We start from the raw sequence: 15103 nt of genomic DNA, 5'->3' as shown, positions 1-15103 counted from the left end.
TTAAACTGATCTGAGTGATAGTACAGCCTGAGGATGCCGGCCTTGCTAGTGACAGATTTGAGTTCGATCCCTGACACTCCCTGTAGTTGGTTCCTTAGGGAGGTTATTCACCAGAAATAATCCCTAAACATAGCTCCTAAATTGGAAGTCAGACCTGAGCACCACCAGATGTGGACCCGAAAACATGCTATATATACATATCTTCATACATAACATGCATCCAGATGTGCATGAATAAATGAGAGATGCAAAGGTGCTATGAACCCTTTATATGACATCCTAGAAAAGACAAGCCTATAGCAGAATGAGGCCACGTGAGAGTAACAGAATGCATCTGTTTCATGATTATGGCGATTCCACAGTTGCATGTATGTGTCAAAGTTTATAGAGCTGTATCTCCAAAGTTGTAATTTTACTGTGTGAAATTTTACAAGTAAAGATTGTTTCATTTTCCATACGTCCAATATTGTTTTTTTGTTTTCAGTTATGCTATTCAGCTCATTATGACTGATCTTTTTTGTTTTAGTTTTGTTTTGGGGCCACAAACGGCAGCGCTCAGGAGTTACTCCTGGCTCTGTGCTCGCTCCTGGCAGGTTCAGGGGACCCTATGGGATGCCGGGAATCAAACCCGAGTCTGTCCAGGTCCGCCGAATGCAAGGCAAATGCCCTACAGCTGTGCTATCTCTCGGCCTGTGACTGATATTTTAATCATGGGTGAAAGGTTGGGGGTCACACCTGGTGATACTGGGGGAGGAGGGCTACTTATAGCTCCATGCTCAGAGGTCACTCTGAGACTAGCTTTGAAATGTCCCAAGCAAACACAACCAGTTCAGCCAGACAAAGGTCAGTCCAGCCATTTTAAATAAGACTAGCCTGACCTAGGTCCCTTTTTGTTTGTCTCTGGAACTGATAAGCAAAACTTTCTGAGGTTGAGCGTCTGCTTTCTCTAGGAGAATCAGTCTTCTAATCATTCCTGAGGGATTAGTTCCATTAAGAATATGTGGGTAGGACCCATTCTCTTTACTCTCTGCTTCCTACCCCAGCACCCTCTAAAGTAGGATTAGATTTCTCAGGGACCTTGCTGACATCTCTGAAATTGGTCATTTGGGAGGAGTAGAGGTTTCCTTCACTGTTTTTTGTTTTGTTTTGGGGCCACATCGGCAGCACTCAGGGATTACTCCTGGCTCTTTGCTCAAAAATCCGCTCCTGGCAGGCATAGGGGACCATATGGGGTTGCTGGGGATCAAACTCTGGTCGGCCACATGCAAAGCAAATGTTGTACCCACTGTACTATCACTTTGGCCCTCCCTTTACTATTTTGGCTTTATATTTACTATCGATTTTTAGTTTCCTTGTCTTTAGAGACAAGAGGAGAGGTTGGCCGAACCTGGCAGTGCTCAAAGCTTATTCCTGGTTCTGTGTTCAGGGATCACTCCTGGTGTTGTTGGGGGACCGCATGTAGTTTTGTGATCAAACCAGGAATAGCTGAGTGCAAGGCAAACACTTAACACCTGTACTATATCCTCAATTCCCATGTCTATTCTTTGCTTGATTTGTTTTTCAGCTACACCCACTGATGCTCAGGGCTTACTTCTGACTTTGCACCAAGGATCAACTTGTGGGGGATTAAACCTCAGTTGACTGCATTCAAGACAAATGCCTTAAACACTGTATTATTTTCCTAGTACTACTATTTGTGTCAGAAAAGAGAGGGGTGTCATGGTTTGGGCCCACAAATGACAATGCTTAGACTTACTCCTAGTTCTGTGCTCAGAGATAACCCCTGACAGGGTTCAGGGTACCACATGCATTCCCAGACAGCACTGTGAGAGGGGTAGGAGACACTGCTAGCAGTGCTGAGTTTTTTCAAAAATGGATTTGGGATGCGGGTGTGAGTGAGATAATACAGCAATAAGGCACTTGCCTTGGACACTCTGACTTGGATTAGATCTTGGCACTGCATATAGTCGCCCTTCTTTATTTCATACTGAGAATGACTCGAGCTCCCAGTTACAGAGATCCCACAGCAGGAGAAAAGGACATTTGCATGTGTTAGATTGGATTTCCTGGTAAATGAATATATGAAAGGGAATATAGTTTTGTGTCTCTATGTTGGAGGTAATGTTTTTTTTTCCCCTTATTTTGCCCTTTTTTTTTTTATGGGGAGGGGTTACACTGCTGAGTAATCTCAGCAGTGCTAAGGAGTTAATCCTGGTTTGTGCTCAGGAATTTCTCCTGGCAATGCTCAGGATACCATATGGAATGCCATGGATTGAACCCAGATAATCTGCATGCAAGGCAAGTAAGTGCCTTACTTTGTAAGCTTAAATTCTCAGTCTATCAGAGTGCCAAGGCTTTGAGAGATTAATTTGTTTACATTGATACAGCCAGTAGCCAAGCAGAGCTGGAATTTTAACTCATTGTAGTTTGGTTTCAAAGCTTATACTCTTCTTTTTTTTTTTTTTGTTTTTTGTTTTTTTTTTTTTTGGGGGGGGGGTCACACTCGGCATTGCTCAGGCATTACTCCTGGCTCTGTGCTCCTGGCAGGCCCGGGGCACCATATGGGATACCGGGATTCGAACCGATGACCTGCATGAAAGGGAAACGCCTTACCTCCATGCTATCTCTCCAGCCCTAAAGCTTATACTCTTAGTTGCTGTTCTAGATACATCCTCTTGGAGGTGGTTCTTTCCAAAACTTTTCTTAAGTTTTATTTAATCTTTTGAAAAATTTTAGTCACCATAATGCACAATACTGCTAATAAGGTTTTAGGCTATGTTCCAACCCCTCATCCTCCACCACTTGTATTCATCAGTGTCTCAGGGTCTCCTCCCACAGCCCCCAAAACTCCTCCTCAAATCTTGCCGTCTCCTTACCATGGTAAACTCGGTTCTGTAGAACTTACTTCAGATTCTATTAACCATTTGTTATTACATTATTATGCTTTATAACTCACTTATGTGAGAGATTATTCTGTACCTGTCTCCTGACTAACTTCACGCAACATGATTCTCTCCAGATCTATCCATGTAATGCAAATTCCTTGGTTTTGTTTTTCTTTTTTCTTTTGTTCGTCGTTCTTTTCCTTCCTTCCTTCTTTCTTTCTTTCCTTCCTTCCTTCCTTCTTTCTTTCCTTCTTTCTTTCCTTCCTTTCTTCCTTCCTTCCTCCTTCCTTCCTTCCTTCCTTCCTTCCTTCCTTCCTTCCTTCCTTCCTTCCTTCCTTCCTTTCTTCCTTCCTTTCTTTCTTTCTTTCTTTCTTTCTTTCTTTCTTTCTTTCTTTCTTTCTTTCTTTCTTTCTTTCTTTCTTTCTTTCTTTCTTTCTTTCTTTCTTTCTTTCTTTCTCTTCCTTCCTTCCTTCCTTCCTTCCTTCCTTCCTTCCTTCCTTCCTTCCTTCCTTCCTTCCTTCCTTCCTTCCTTTCTTCTTTCTTTCTTTCTTTCTTTTTCTTTCTTTCGTTTTTTGGGCCATACCCGACAGCACACAGGGGTTACTCCTGACTCCTCTGCACTCAGAAATCGCTCCTGGCAGGCTTGGGGGACCATATAGGATGCTGGGGATCAAACCTGGGTCTGTCCTGGGTTGGCCACATGCAAGGCAAATGCCTTACCACTGTGCTATTGCTCTGCCCTGGTTTTGTCTTTTCTTATAGTCAACTAGTATCCCATTGTGTCTGTGTATCACACACTTCATTTACCCAGACATCTCTTGGACATTCAGGTTGTTCCAGCTTCTATTTATTTAGTGCTGCAATGGACATAGACATACAAATGTCTTTTCTGAATACAATTGATTTTTATTTCATTTTTTATATAGTCACCATGAAATTATAAAGTTATCCACGATCGGGTTTCAGCCATACAATATCTCAACACCTATCCATTCACCAGTGTCCACTTTCCTCCAACAAATGCTTCTTCACACGAGTTTGCTTTTAAAGATTCATGCTTTTTTAATATAAGACTTTAGACTGTGGCTTATAGTACTGTGGCCAGCAGGGTTTCATACACACACTTGACACCTTTCAGCACCTTCTCTTGGTTGAAAACTTCCCCCAACTATAGGCATTTTCCTCACCTCCCTTTCACTCCACTTCTTTTTCTCCAGCCTCCTCAAGGGGCTTGTTTCTACTAAAGACCAGGTCTCATGTTTTTTGTTCTGAATAGAATTTTAGGCCCTTTGGTTTTGATTTTGCCTTTGGGAGCCAAACCCATCCTCCTCCCCCCCCCCCCTTTCACACTCTCTATTTCTGTCTCTTTCTATTTCTATTTTTTTTGGAGGGCACATTTGGAGGTGCTCAGGGGTTACTCCTGGCTCTGTGTCAGGAATCACTCCTGATGGCTCAGAAATCATATGAGATGTCGGAAATTGAACCCCAGATTGTCCACATGCAAGGCAAATGCCCTACCTGCTGTACTATAGCTCTGGCCCCACAAGCATAGATTTTTATTATTTTCTTAATTAGCAAGAGGGTTTTAAACCATACCTGGTGGTGTTTATGGGTTATTCCCCAGTTTCTGTCCTCAGAAGTGCTCTCTGGAGGTTCTTGGGGGAGCCCTTTGGGGTGTCAGCTGTTGAACCCGGATCAGCTGCATGCAAAGCAAGCACTTCAAACCTTGCACTACTTCTCTGGCCCCCTTATATTTTCTTGCTCTCAATTTTGTGAGTTTAGTTGCACACAGATAGAGGGTTCGTGGGCTCTGAAGGTACCAGCAGAGGTCATCTGTGCCTTGACTTTCAGCTGGCAATTGGTGGGTGCAGGTGAGTGGCTGAGAGTTCAGCTCGAACTTAGAGAAATTCTGTTCTCTGACCTGTTTATGGCCTGAGCTTCTTCCAACCTAGCAGTTCGGTTTCAAGGGGCAGTATGTATGTGTGAGTATTCTAGGAAGAAGAAAATGTGAGCTGCCAGGACTTTTAAAAATTGGACTGGAAAGTCCCCTACAGAGAGAATCACCGCCGAGCAATACCATTCACGGGTTCGACTCAAAGGAAGGGATATAGCTTCACTTTATTTGTCCTTGAGCCACACACAGGGATACTCAGGGGCTTCTCCTTTCTCCCCACTTAAGAATTACTCCTGGCCGTGCTCAGGAGACCATATGTGATGCCAGGGATTAAATCTGGGTTGGCTGCATGGAAGGGGAGAGCCCTACCCACTGTGCCATGGCTGTGGCCCCTCTACTAGCTACTTTTTTTTTTTTGGTTTTTGGTTTTTGGGACACACCTGGCAGCACTCAGGGGTTACTCCTGTCTTTACACTCAGAAATCGCTCCTGGCAGGCTTGGGGGACCATAGGAGATGCCAGGATTCGAACCACCATCCTTCTGCATGTAATGCAAATGCCTTATCTTCATGCTATCTCTCCGGCCCCACTAGCTCTACTTTTGATGGAAAAAACAAGGAGGATTTCTGAGGTAGGAGCTGTCTTTGTAAACAAGTTTTCAGTAAAGTTATAAGACAGGTCTGGCCTGGCAAGTGCAGGTCTGGCAGCACCATCAGGATTCTCAGCCCCTCTTGCAGTCTAGCCTCAACCCCTGCTTGCTTGATCCTCTGGGGTCCCAACAGAGAGCACAGCCCCATAAACTTGCAGCCTGTGGTTGACACACAGTAGTTGAATTCCTCCTTCCAATGCTCCTCACTGTGGAACTGCACCAAATGTTTTTCAGTCTGCATTGGTGAGACCTGTTGATTACGACTCCTTTTTTTTTGCTCAAGATTAAGAGCAAACTACCCCTTGCCCTGGCAGTCTCCCCCACTGCTTGTCCTTCCCCCTTTCTCTGCCCAGAACACAGCTTTGTTCTTGGCTCACTTTGCCTCCCTCTCCTCTGCTCCTGCCCCTCCATGTGTAAATAAGCAGCTGTTGAGTGACTGAAGCTGCATCAGGCCCTACAGACCCTCCTCTCTCCTAAAATATAGACTATAGTAGTGATGTAGCTCAGTGCCCCGAATGACTGATGCCCTGGGTTTGAACACCAGCACTGAGGGTGAGAGGAGCTGGGTATTGTCTAGAATGTTCTATCCCTGTCTAACCTGACAGAAAGCCAAGTGAGGGGCCAGAGAGATAGCATAGCAGTAGGGCGTTTGCCTTATATGCAGCCAACTCAGGACAAACCCAGGTTCAATCCCCAGCATCCCATATGGTCTCCCGGGGCCTGCCAGGAGCGATTTCTGAGCACAGAGTCAGGAGTAACCCCTGAGTGCAGCTGGGTGTGGCCTAAAAACAAACAAACAAACAAAAAAAGGCCAAGTGAGGTGGACACAGTTTCTCCCAGGCTCCATCTTCCTTTCCACCAGACCTACCTCTCAAGTGCCACAGGACTGTCTCAGGCTCTTCTTTCTTTCTTTCTTTCTTACTTTCTTTCTTTCTTTCTTTCTTTCTTTCTTTCTTTCTCTTTCTTTCTTTCTTTCTTTCTTTCTCTTTCTTTCTTTCTTTCTTTCTTTCTTTCTTCTTTCTTTCTTTCTTTCTTTCTTTCTTTCTTTCTTTCTTTCTTTCTCTCTCTCTCTCTCTCTTTCTTTCTTTCTTTCTTTCTCTCTCTCTCTCTCTCTCCCTTCCTTCCTTCCTTCCTTCCTTCCTCCTTCCTTCCTTCCTTCCTTCCTTCCTTCCTTCCTTCCTTCCTTCCTTCCTTCCTTCCTTCCTTCCTTCCTTCCTTCCTTCCTTCCTTCCTTCCTTCCTTCCTTCCTTCCTTCCTTCCTTCCTTCCTTCCTTCCTCTTTCTTTCTTTCTTTCTTTCTTGCCTCACCCGGTAACACTCAGGGGTTACTCCTGGCTGTGCACTCAGATATTGCTCCTGACTCAGGGGATCATATGGGATGCCAGGGATTGAACCCAGGTCCATCCTGGATCAGCCACGTGTAAAGCAAACACCCTACCTCTGTGCTATCGCTCCGGCCCTGTCTCAGACCTGATTCCTGCTCTTACTCTGTCCACTGTTGACCTGTGCAATGGTTATTTCTTTAGTTTGGGTGGAACCAGGAATTAAGTCCAGCAGGGCTTTCCCCACACATGCACTACCATTGAGTGACACCCCCAGCCTTGTACAGAGATAACTCTTGCCCCCTGGTTCTTTTGGTTTTGTGTGTGTGTGTGTGTGTGTGTGTGTGTGTGTGTGTGTGTGTTCTTTTGGACCACACCTAGTGGTGCTCAGGGGTTACTCCTGACTCTGCACTCAGAAATCACTCCTGACAGTACTTGGGGGGGGGGTCATAGGGGATGCCTGGGGGAATCAAACCTAGGTCAGCCACATTCAAGGCAAGTGCTCTCCCCTCTGTTCTGTATCTCCAGCCTCTCCCTGTGGTTTTCCCTGGTGGTGGAATCCTTTGTAGTCACAAGCCCTTGGTGAACAATGACTGAATGAGTGACACATGAATACTGAGTGGTAATCATTTATGAAGAGGTGATGAAATCATCTATACCATGAAGCTGAGCAATTACCAACATTCTTTTTCTGCTCTAAAATGCTGTGTCCTGGGGCCAGAGCAAAGCACAACAGTAAGACGTTTGCCTTGCATGCAGCTGACCCAGGACAGACCTGGGTTCGATCCCCAGCATCCTATATGGTCCCCCAAGACAGGAACAATTTCTGAGCTCATAGCCAGGAGTAACCCCTGAGCGTCACCGGATGTGGCCCCTCCCTAAAAAAAAAAAACAAACCCAAATAGGGCTGAAGAGATAGCATGGAGGTAAGGCATTTGCATGCAGAAGGACAGTGGTTCGAATCCCGGCATTTCATATGGTCCATCAAGCCTGCCAGGAGTGATTTCTGAGTGTAGAGCCAGGTGTAACCCTTGAGCACTGCCAGGAGTGACACCCCCCCAAAAAAAAAACCCCAAATAAATAAATAAATAAAATGCTATGGCCTCTGTGAACTATCACTCCTAGGGAGAAAGGAGAGGGAAAGAACTATAACGTCTGTGTAACTAAGTCTAGAGAAGCAAGACTGGAAGGAGGAGGAACAAAAACAGAGAGACAAGACAAAAAGGCTGGCCATAAACTTGCAGCACCTGTATAGGAAAAACCTTATGAAAAAAAAAAAAGAAACTGAGTCCAGGTTAGTGGTCCTAGAGAGCTCAGCAGCACTCAAGAATGAAGCAGGTGGGCCGGGCGGTGGCGCTAGAGGTAAGGTGCCTGCCTTGCCTGCGCTAGCCTTGGATGGACCTCGGTTCGATCCCCTGGTGTCCCATATGGTCCCTCAAGCCAGGAGCAACTTCTGAGTGCAATAGCCAGGAGTAACCCCTGAGCGTCACCGGGTGTGACCCAAAAACCAAAAAAAAAAAAAAAAAAAAGAATGAAGCAGGGAACAAATTAGAAGCATGGTCCCTGGGATTTCACAAGAGGAAGAGTATTTATGAGGTGCTTGGGATAAATTTCCAGAGAGTTCTGCAGAAATAAGCCAGACCCCTGGGGATTAGGAGGGCCTGGCCAGTGAAAACAGGACACAGAGAGGATGGAGTTTCCATGTGGGTGCTATCCTGGCCTTCGAAACTGGGACCAAGATGGACTGCTGGCTGCCCATGGCCTTGGACTAAGGATTTGGCACAGGCCCTGGGACACAGCAGCTCAAAGGGAATTGAGGGGGTGAACTGGGCTGAACCTGATGCAGAACCCCCAGGGACAGGTTCACACACCATTCTCTCTCATTGGCTGCTCCTCATGGTCCCCCTTTGCTGAGATCGGGAGGTTATTGTGTACATGAGTCCATGCCTCTTATCACCACGTATTTGTACAAAACCACTGGTTGTGACCAATGCCAGGGACAAGCCACTCTGGCCTCTGCCTAATGAACAAGTCACATAATGATCCCTTGTTAGATTGTGTGGACAAGCCCAAGAATAACTTAAAACTGGCTTGACTAGGACAAGCTCAGAAATTATATTGAGAACTGGAGAGATAGTACTGTGGGTAGTGGGCCTCTTGCAAGCAGAAGATCCAGGTTCAATCCCAGCCACAGTTATAGTTTTTCAAGTACCATCAGGAATGATCTCTCTCTTTTTTTTTTTTTTTTTTAATTTTATTGATTGATTGATTGATTGGTTTTTGGGCCACACCCGGTGGTGCTCAGGGGTTTCTCCTGGCTCTGCACTCAGAAATTGCCCCTGGCAGGCTGGAGGAACATATGGGATGCCGGGAATCAAACCGGGTCCCTCCGGGTTGGCCGCATGCATGGCAAATTGCCCCACCACTGTGCTATCTCTCCAGCTTCAGGAATGATCTCTGAGCAGAAAATCAGAAGAAGTCCTGAGCCCCAGTAGGTTTGGGTTTTAAAAAAAAAGTTAGATGAACAACTAAGTCCTATTTGACGTGTGCCTCTTAACCACTGAATATTTCTACATAGGGCAGAGATATGGCTCAGTGGCAAAGCACATGCATAAGACTTGGACCTCCCATTCCTGGTTGTAGCAAGAAAAAAAGTTCATGTTATCTTCAATAAACACCAGCCTAGCATGGCAGCTGTACAGGTAACAGGAGCTGATGATCTTTTAAAGCACTCTTAGAGGCTATGAGCAACAGCAACAGCGGTAAGACCTTTGCCATGCATGCGGCAACATAGGATGGACCACAGTTTGCATCCCAGCATCCCATGTGGTCCCCTGAGCCTGCCATGAGTGACTTCTGAGTGCGAGCTAGGAATAAACCCCTGAGTGCCACCAGGTGTGACTCAACCCCCAATAAATAAAGCACTCTTGTATATTTTCAGATGATATCAATTTATATGCACCTTAGTAACAAGCAGTACTTTTCAAAATATGAGCAACATGTACGCATTGAGCAGGATTTGGGGGCTAAGAGAAGGTCTTCAGGAGTGCCACAGTCTTCTCCAATCCAGAAGTTTCCTACAACAGAAAGAGCCAACTTCTGCTTTCCAAAGAACCAAACAGCTTCCAAGCCAACAGACTTTTGGCCAATTTCCTGAGTGCACTTGAAGCAGATACCATTTTCACTGGCTACTGGGGTCTCTTGCTTCATTGCTTATGTAACTGTCCTTGTAAAATCAGATGGTGGACAACCCTGAAATTACTTCCCCCCCCCCCAAAAAAAAGTCAGAATTGAAATATTGATAGAGTGTTCTTTTGAAACATGTAGGAGCTTTCAAACAGGGCACACCTCTTTCTCATTTTACCAGCTTTCTCTTTCAAATTGTGTAACCCACTCACTAGCCATCTGCAAAGCAACCTCCTAATACTTTTAAAATGGAGCCAAAGTGATAATACAGCGAGTATTGAATATGGTTCTTGCCTTGCAAGAAGCTGACCCGGTTTGATCCCCAGCGTCCCATTTGGTCCCCCCAGAACTCTCTAATGTAATTCCTGAGTGCAGAACCAGGATTAACCCCTGAGCACTGACAGATGTAATCCAAAAGGCAAAAATAAAATAATAAAATGAAAATTTGGAGATTGGCATAGAAATGAGGCACCTATATTTGTTTTTTTGTTTGTTTATTTGTTTTGAGACCACACCCCATGGCACTCAGGGGTTACTTCCTGGCTTTGCACTTGGGAATCAGTCCTGGTGGGCTGCAGGGACCATATGGGATGTGGGGGTCAGGGTGGGGTATGAAACTCAGGTCAGCTGCAAGGCTCCCGCCCCTCCACCTATTTTTTATAGGCTGGATCATCACTTCTTCCACGAGAGGGCGATATTTGCTAAAAATAAATAAAGGGTTCAGTGACAAGGATTAACAGGCGACAGTCAGTGGGAGACCAGGTCCTTGGCTGCCTTGTCACCTGTGGAAACTGGAAAACATTTGCTGAGCTCCACTGCCAGAATCTGTAGGGGAAATGAAGATTAAAGGTGTTAAAAATGTGGATTTTAGGGCCTGGAGAGATAGCACAGTGGTGTTTGCCTTGCAAGCAGCCGATCCAGGACTAAAGGTGGTTGGTTCAAATCCCGGTGTCCCATATGGTCCCCCGTGCCTGCCAGGAGTGATTTCTGAGCAGACAGCCAGGAGTAACCCCTGAGCAATGCCGAGTGTGGCCCAAAAAAAACAAAAAACAAACAAAAAAATATGGATTTTAGGGGCCGGAGAGATTGCACAGCAGTAGGGTGTTTGCCTTGCATGTGGCCAACCCAGGACGAACTTGGTTTGATTCCTGGCATCCCATATGGTACCCCCGAGCCTGCCAGGGGTGATTTCTGAGCGAAGAGCCAGGAGTAACCCCTGAGCACAGCCAGGTGTGACCCCAAAACAAAACAAAACAATATGGATTGTAAAAGTTCTCCAAGTTGGAAGCCACTGGATTTTGAAAAAATTTAAATTTGGGGGCTGGAGTGATTGATTCCTGAGCATCACTAGGTATGCCCACCACAAGAGAAAATATAATTTTTTTAACTTAGCCCCAGCACTCTCCATTCTCCCACTTCACAATATATTCCAATTATGCTGCGGCCTCTGTTGAATCAATGTTGGTGAGAAAAAGGGTTCATTTTTACACCAAGACTTGACCTTTGCCTGGTTTGGTGGGAGCTATTTAACAAATTTCCAGAGAGGTAACTAGCCCCTGCAAGGCCCTGAGACAGGCAATTGAAGTCCATTTCCATGGCATCCAAAATGTTTATATTTCTTTTATTTATTTATTTATTTATTTAATTATTTATTTTGGTTTTTGGGCCACACCCGGTGACACTCAGGGGTTACTCCTTGGCTATGCACTCAGAAGTTGCTCCTGGCTTGGGGGACCATATGGGACTCTGGGGGAATCGAACCTCGGTCCGTCCTAGGCTAGCGCTGGCAAGGCAGGCACCTTACCTCTAGTGCCATCGCGCTGGCCCCTCTTTTATTTATTTTTGTTTGTTTGGTTGGTTTTAGGTCACACCCGGCAGCACTCAGGGGTTACTCCTGGCTCTACTCTCAGATATCGCTCCTGGCAGGGGCTCAGGGGACCATATGGGATGCTGGGATTCAAACCACTGTCCTTCTGCATGCAAGGCAAATGCTTTACCTCCATGCTAGCTCTCTGGCCCCAAATGTTTACATTTCTACTGGTAATTATCAGTGATGGCAGTTTTTGCTTTATCATGAGCAAAAGCTCTTTAAAACAGTACTTGACTGTGGAGCAAGATTATGGACAAGACTGCCAAAAATAAAACCAGAGCTTATCAGTCTGAGCTGCCCATCAAGTCAAAGAAGCGCAGGAAGCATGTGAGCTGATCATGCTGAAGTATAACTTAACTGGGGCTAACAATGGGGCTCATGCCAGGGCCACGCGTGCAGTCTTGGTGGGATCAATATAAATGCTGCAAAATCAAACTATAATTACAACTACCACCCCTGATTGCTGCATAAGAAGTTCTGATGATTTGCACTCACTGGAGTACAAGGTACATATACTTGTCTGGCCTTGAGTCCTTGGAGTGGGGTGTGTGTGTATGTGTGTGTGTGTGTGTGTGTGTGTGTTGTTTGTATGTTATGTTTTTGTGTCCCTTTCTGGGTTACTAAAACTGATTTATGAGTCAGACCGAGGTAAGAATCCCCTTTGTGTTTCATCTGCTGTGTTCAGGGTCATGTTGACATTTTTAATTATAAAAGGGCCATGAGCGGTCCTGCACAGAACGTTCCCCTCCCAGACTGACTGAGAAAAACCACCAGAGAAGGGAGGTGAAAATGGATAATAGCATTCGCTGGCCAAGCTTCCCTTTGAACATCACGTGTTCGAACACATCCTGCATCTGGTCAGTTTACAAATGGGACAGGGGGTTACTGCAAAGTGGATCCTGGCCCCCAGGCTGTGAACAGCTCCTGTCCTCCTGCTCTCTGACCTGCCTCTCTCCTCCAGTCTGAGCCTTTCAGACTTGCAGGGAACATTCCCCCTCACCTGTCGCCCATTTTCACAGGTGACAACCTCAGTCCCATGATTAAACTGCTGCATTGGTTTCAGGGTATCAGTAGATTGTGATCCAGGGGATCTGGTTTGGCGATGAGCATTTCTGCCTGAGAATGCTGGATTGGATGGATCCCTAGTGCATGGACACTGCCTTGTTCTCTCAAGCTTTGACAATACCTCCCCTCCAAACCTGAGAAACCTTAAGCTGTCCTAATGGCCAGTTAGGAAAAGTGAGGATTTTTCCTTCCTTGGGGACATAAAAATTTGCTCATTTTATTACACACCCTAAATTTTTAATTCCTCTTGCTACCAACAACATCTCCTCTGCCCCCTCTCAGCTTAGTGAAGGAGAGGAGGCCACACCCCAACCCAGCCCACTGCTGCCCAAAACAACAAAAACCACCCCAGCTGCAGAACTCTTGAATTCAGGTTAAATTCTATAACTCGATCAGATGTTGTATGAGTCTGGAGCTCACCCACTCCCTCCAATGAGCTGTGGCATATGTGTCACCCCCAAGCTTCATGAGGTCACTCCCACAAATGCCACCATGCGACCCAAGTAGCCTATATATATATATATATATATATATATATATATATATATATATATATATATATATATATATATATATATATATATATGGATTACCTCCTTATGCACAAGCTTATCATCTTGGCAAAGGCCTGACTGAGCTTTATGGCAGAGGGATTGCGGGCGCTGCTGGACGACTGGAGGGGAATTCCTGAGGGCAAAGAAAAGGCCAGAAAGAAGGGGCACAGTTAGGGAAGCACAGGGCTGGGAACTGGGGGACCCAAGAGCAAGCAGAAGCACAGAATTTGCCAGAAGGCTGGATGGTAGATGGAGGATTTCACCTGGGAGGACTAAATGGGGCTCTTCCCCACCATGGAAACTGGTGAGTCTCTTTTCTTTTTATTTATTTATTTATTTTTATTATTATTTTTATTTATTTATTATTCTTTTTATTTATTTACTTATTTATAAGTTTTTGGGTCACACCCGGCTCTGCGCTCAGAAATAGTTCCTGGCTTGGAGGGACCATATGGGACGCCATGAGGAATCGAACCTGGGCTAGCGCAGGCAAGGCAAGGCAGAGACGCCTTACCGCTTGCGCCACCGCTCCCTCCACACCCCCTCCCCCCCCCCACTCCCAGCCTGCAGCTGAGGTGGCCGCTGGAGTCAGTCGCACCGCCAGCTGGACATCCGGGAGTCCTGGCTCCGCCCCCAGGGCACGAAGGCCACGCCCCTCCAGCCCGCCAGCCAACCAGAGCCTCGCCTCTAGCCAGGCCCCGCCCCGACCGGAACAAGCGGCGGCGCCCGGCTCTTAAAGGGCCGCGCATGGGGGTGCCGCCACCGCCTCGTCCACCCTGCGTCCGCGGAAGCTCGGCCGTCGCGGCGCCCCTGCCTCGTTGACCGCCCGCTCCTTGCGCCCCCCGAAGCAGGCAGCAGAGTCGAGTCCTCGCCATGCCGGCCCGGCGGCTACCGCTCCTGCTGCTGCTGGCGCTGCTGTGGCCCGGCCCCGGGGTGAGTGAGTGGCCGAGTGACCGGGACGCGTGGGCCGGCGCGGGGCGAGGCCGAGGTCCCTGGCCGGCCGGGGTGACCCTCCCCGGGCTCTGCAGAAGGGAGGCCCCGGGCCCTGGGCAGGCCGCGCCCCCTGCCCACCCCGCCGGCCCAGTGGGAGCCCCGATCGCCGAGAACCGGGCCGGACCTTCTCGGGTCCCATATGGGAGCGGCCGCGCCGGAGCCGCTGCCCTGCTGGGGATGAAGTTTGGGGGCCCCGCTGTAGGGCTACGTCATTTTCGTCTTCCTCCCCGACCAGGTGTGCCTGGATCACACCTGGAACCGACCCCCCACACACACACCGTCTGGGCTCAGACCCCCACTCTGGGGGTTTGGGGTCCCTGGGCAGAATAGGCAGAAATTTTTTTTGCAGTAGTTGTGAGTTATCCCCCCCAAAACACACACACACACACACACACACACACACACACACACCTTGTTTTTCCTCGTGTGTGTGTGTGTGTGTGTGTGTGTGAGAGAGAGAGAGAGAGAGAGAGAGAGAGAGAGAGAGAGAGAGAGAGAGAGAGAGAGAGAGAGAGAGAGGCAGAGACAGAGAGAGAGACAGGGAGAGAGAGAAACAGAAGAGGGGAGAGGAAGAGTGAGAAAGAGAAGAGGAGAAAGGAGAGAAAGAAGTGAGAGGAGAAACAGGAGAGAGATGAGAAAAGAGAGAAAGAGGACAGAAAAAAGAGGAGAGAGGAGGAGAAAGAAAGG

At 47.0% G+C, this 15103-nt stretch overlaps 1 protein-coding gene across 1 annotated transcript in view; it reads left to right on the top strand.

Moving 5' to 3' along the window:
* Window positions 1-14205: 14205 nt before the first annotated feature.
* The window catches only part of ERN1 (endoplasmic reticulum to nucleus signaling 1), a 75889-nt gene continuing 74991 nt past the window's right edge, over window positions 14206-15103 (top strand). The window contains exon 1 of the mRNA XM_049779046.1: window positions 14206-14356. Within this exon, the coding sequence (XP_049635003.1) occupies window positions 14297-14356 (60 nt within the window). The 5' untranslated portion in view covers window positions 14206-14296. The remainder of the gene's footprint in view (window positions 14357-15103) is intronic.

The sequence above is a fragment of the Suncus etruscus genome, chromosome 1, assembly GCF_024139225.1.
Source record: "Suncus etruscus isolate mSunEtr1 chromosome 1, mSunEtr1.pri.cur, whole genome shotgun sequence".
Taxonomy (NCBI): Eukaryota; Metazoa; Chordata; class Mammalia; order Eulipotyphla; family Soricidae; genus Suncus; species Suncus etruscus.
Note: the sequence above shows the minus strand (reverse complement) of the source record. Positions and strands in the feature narration are given on the sequence as shown.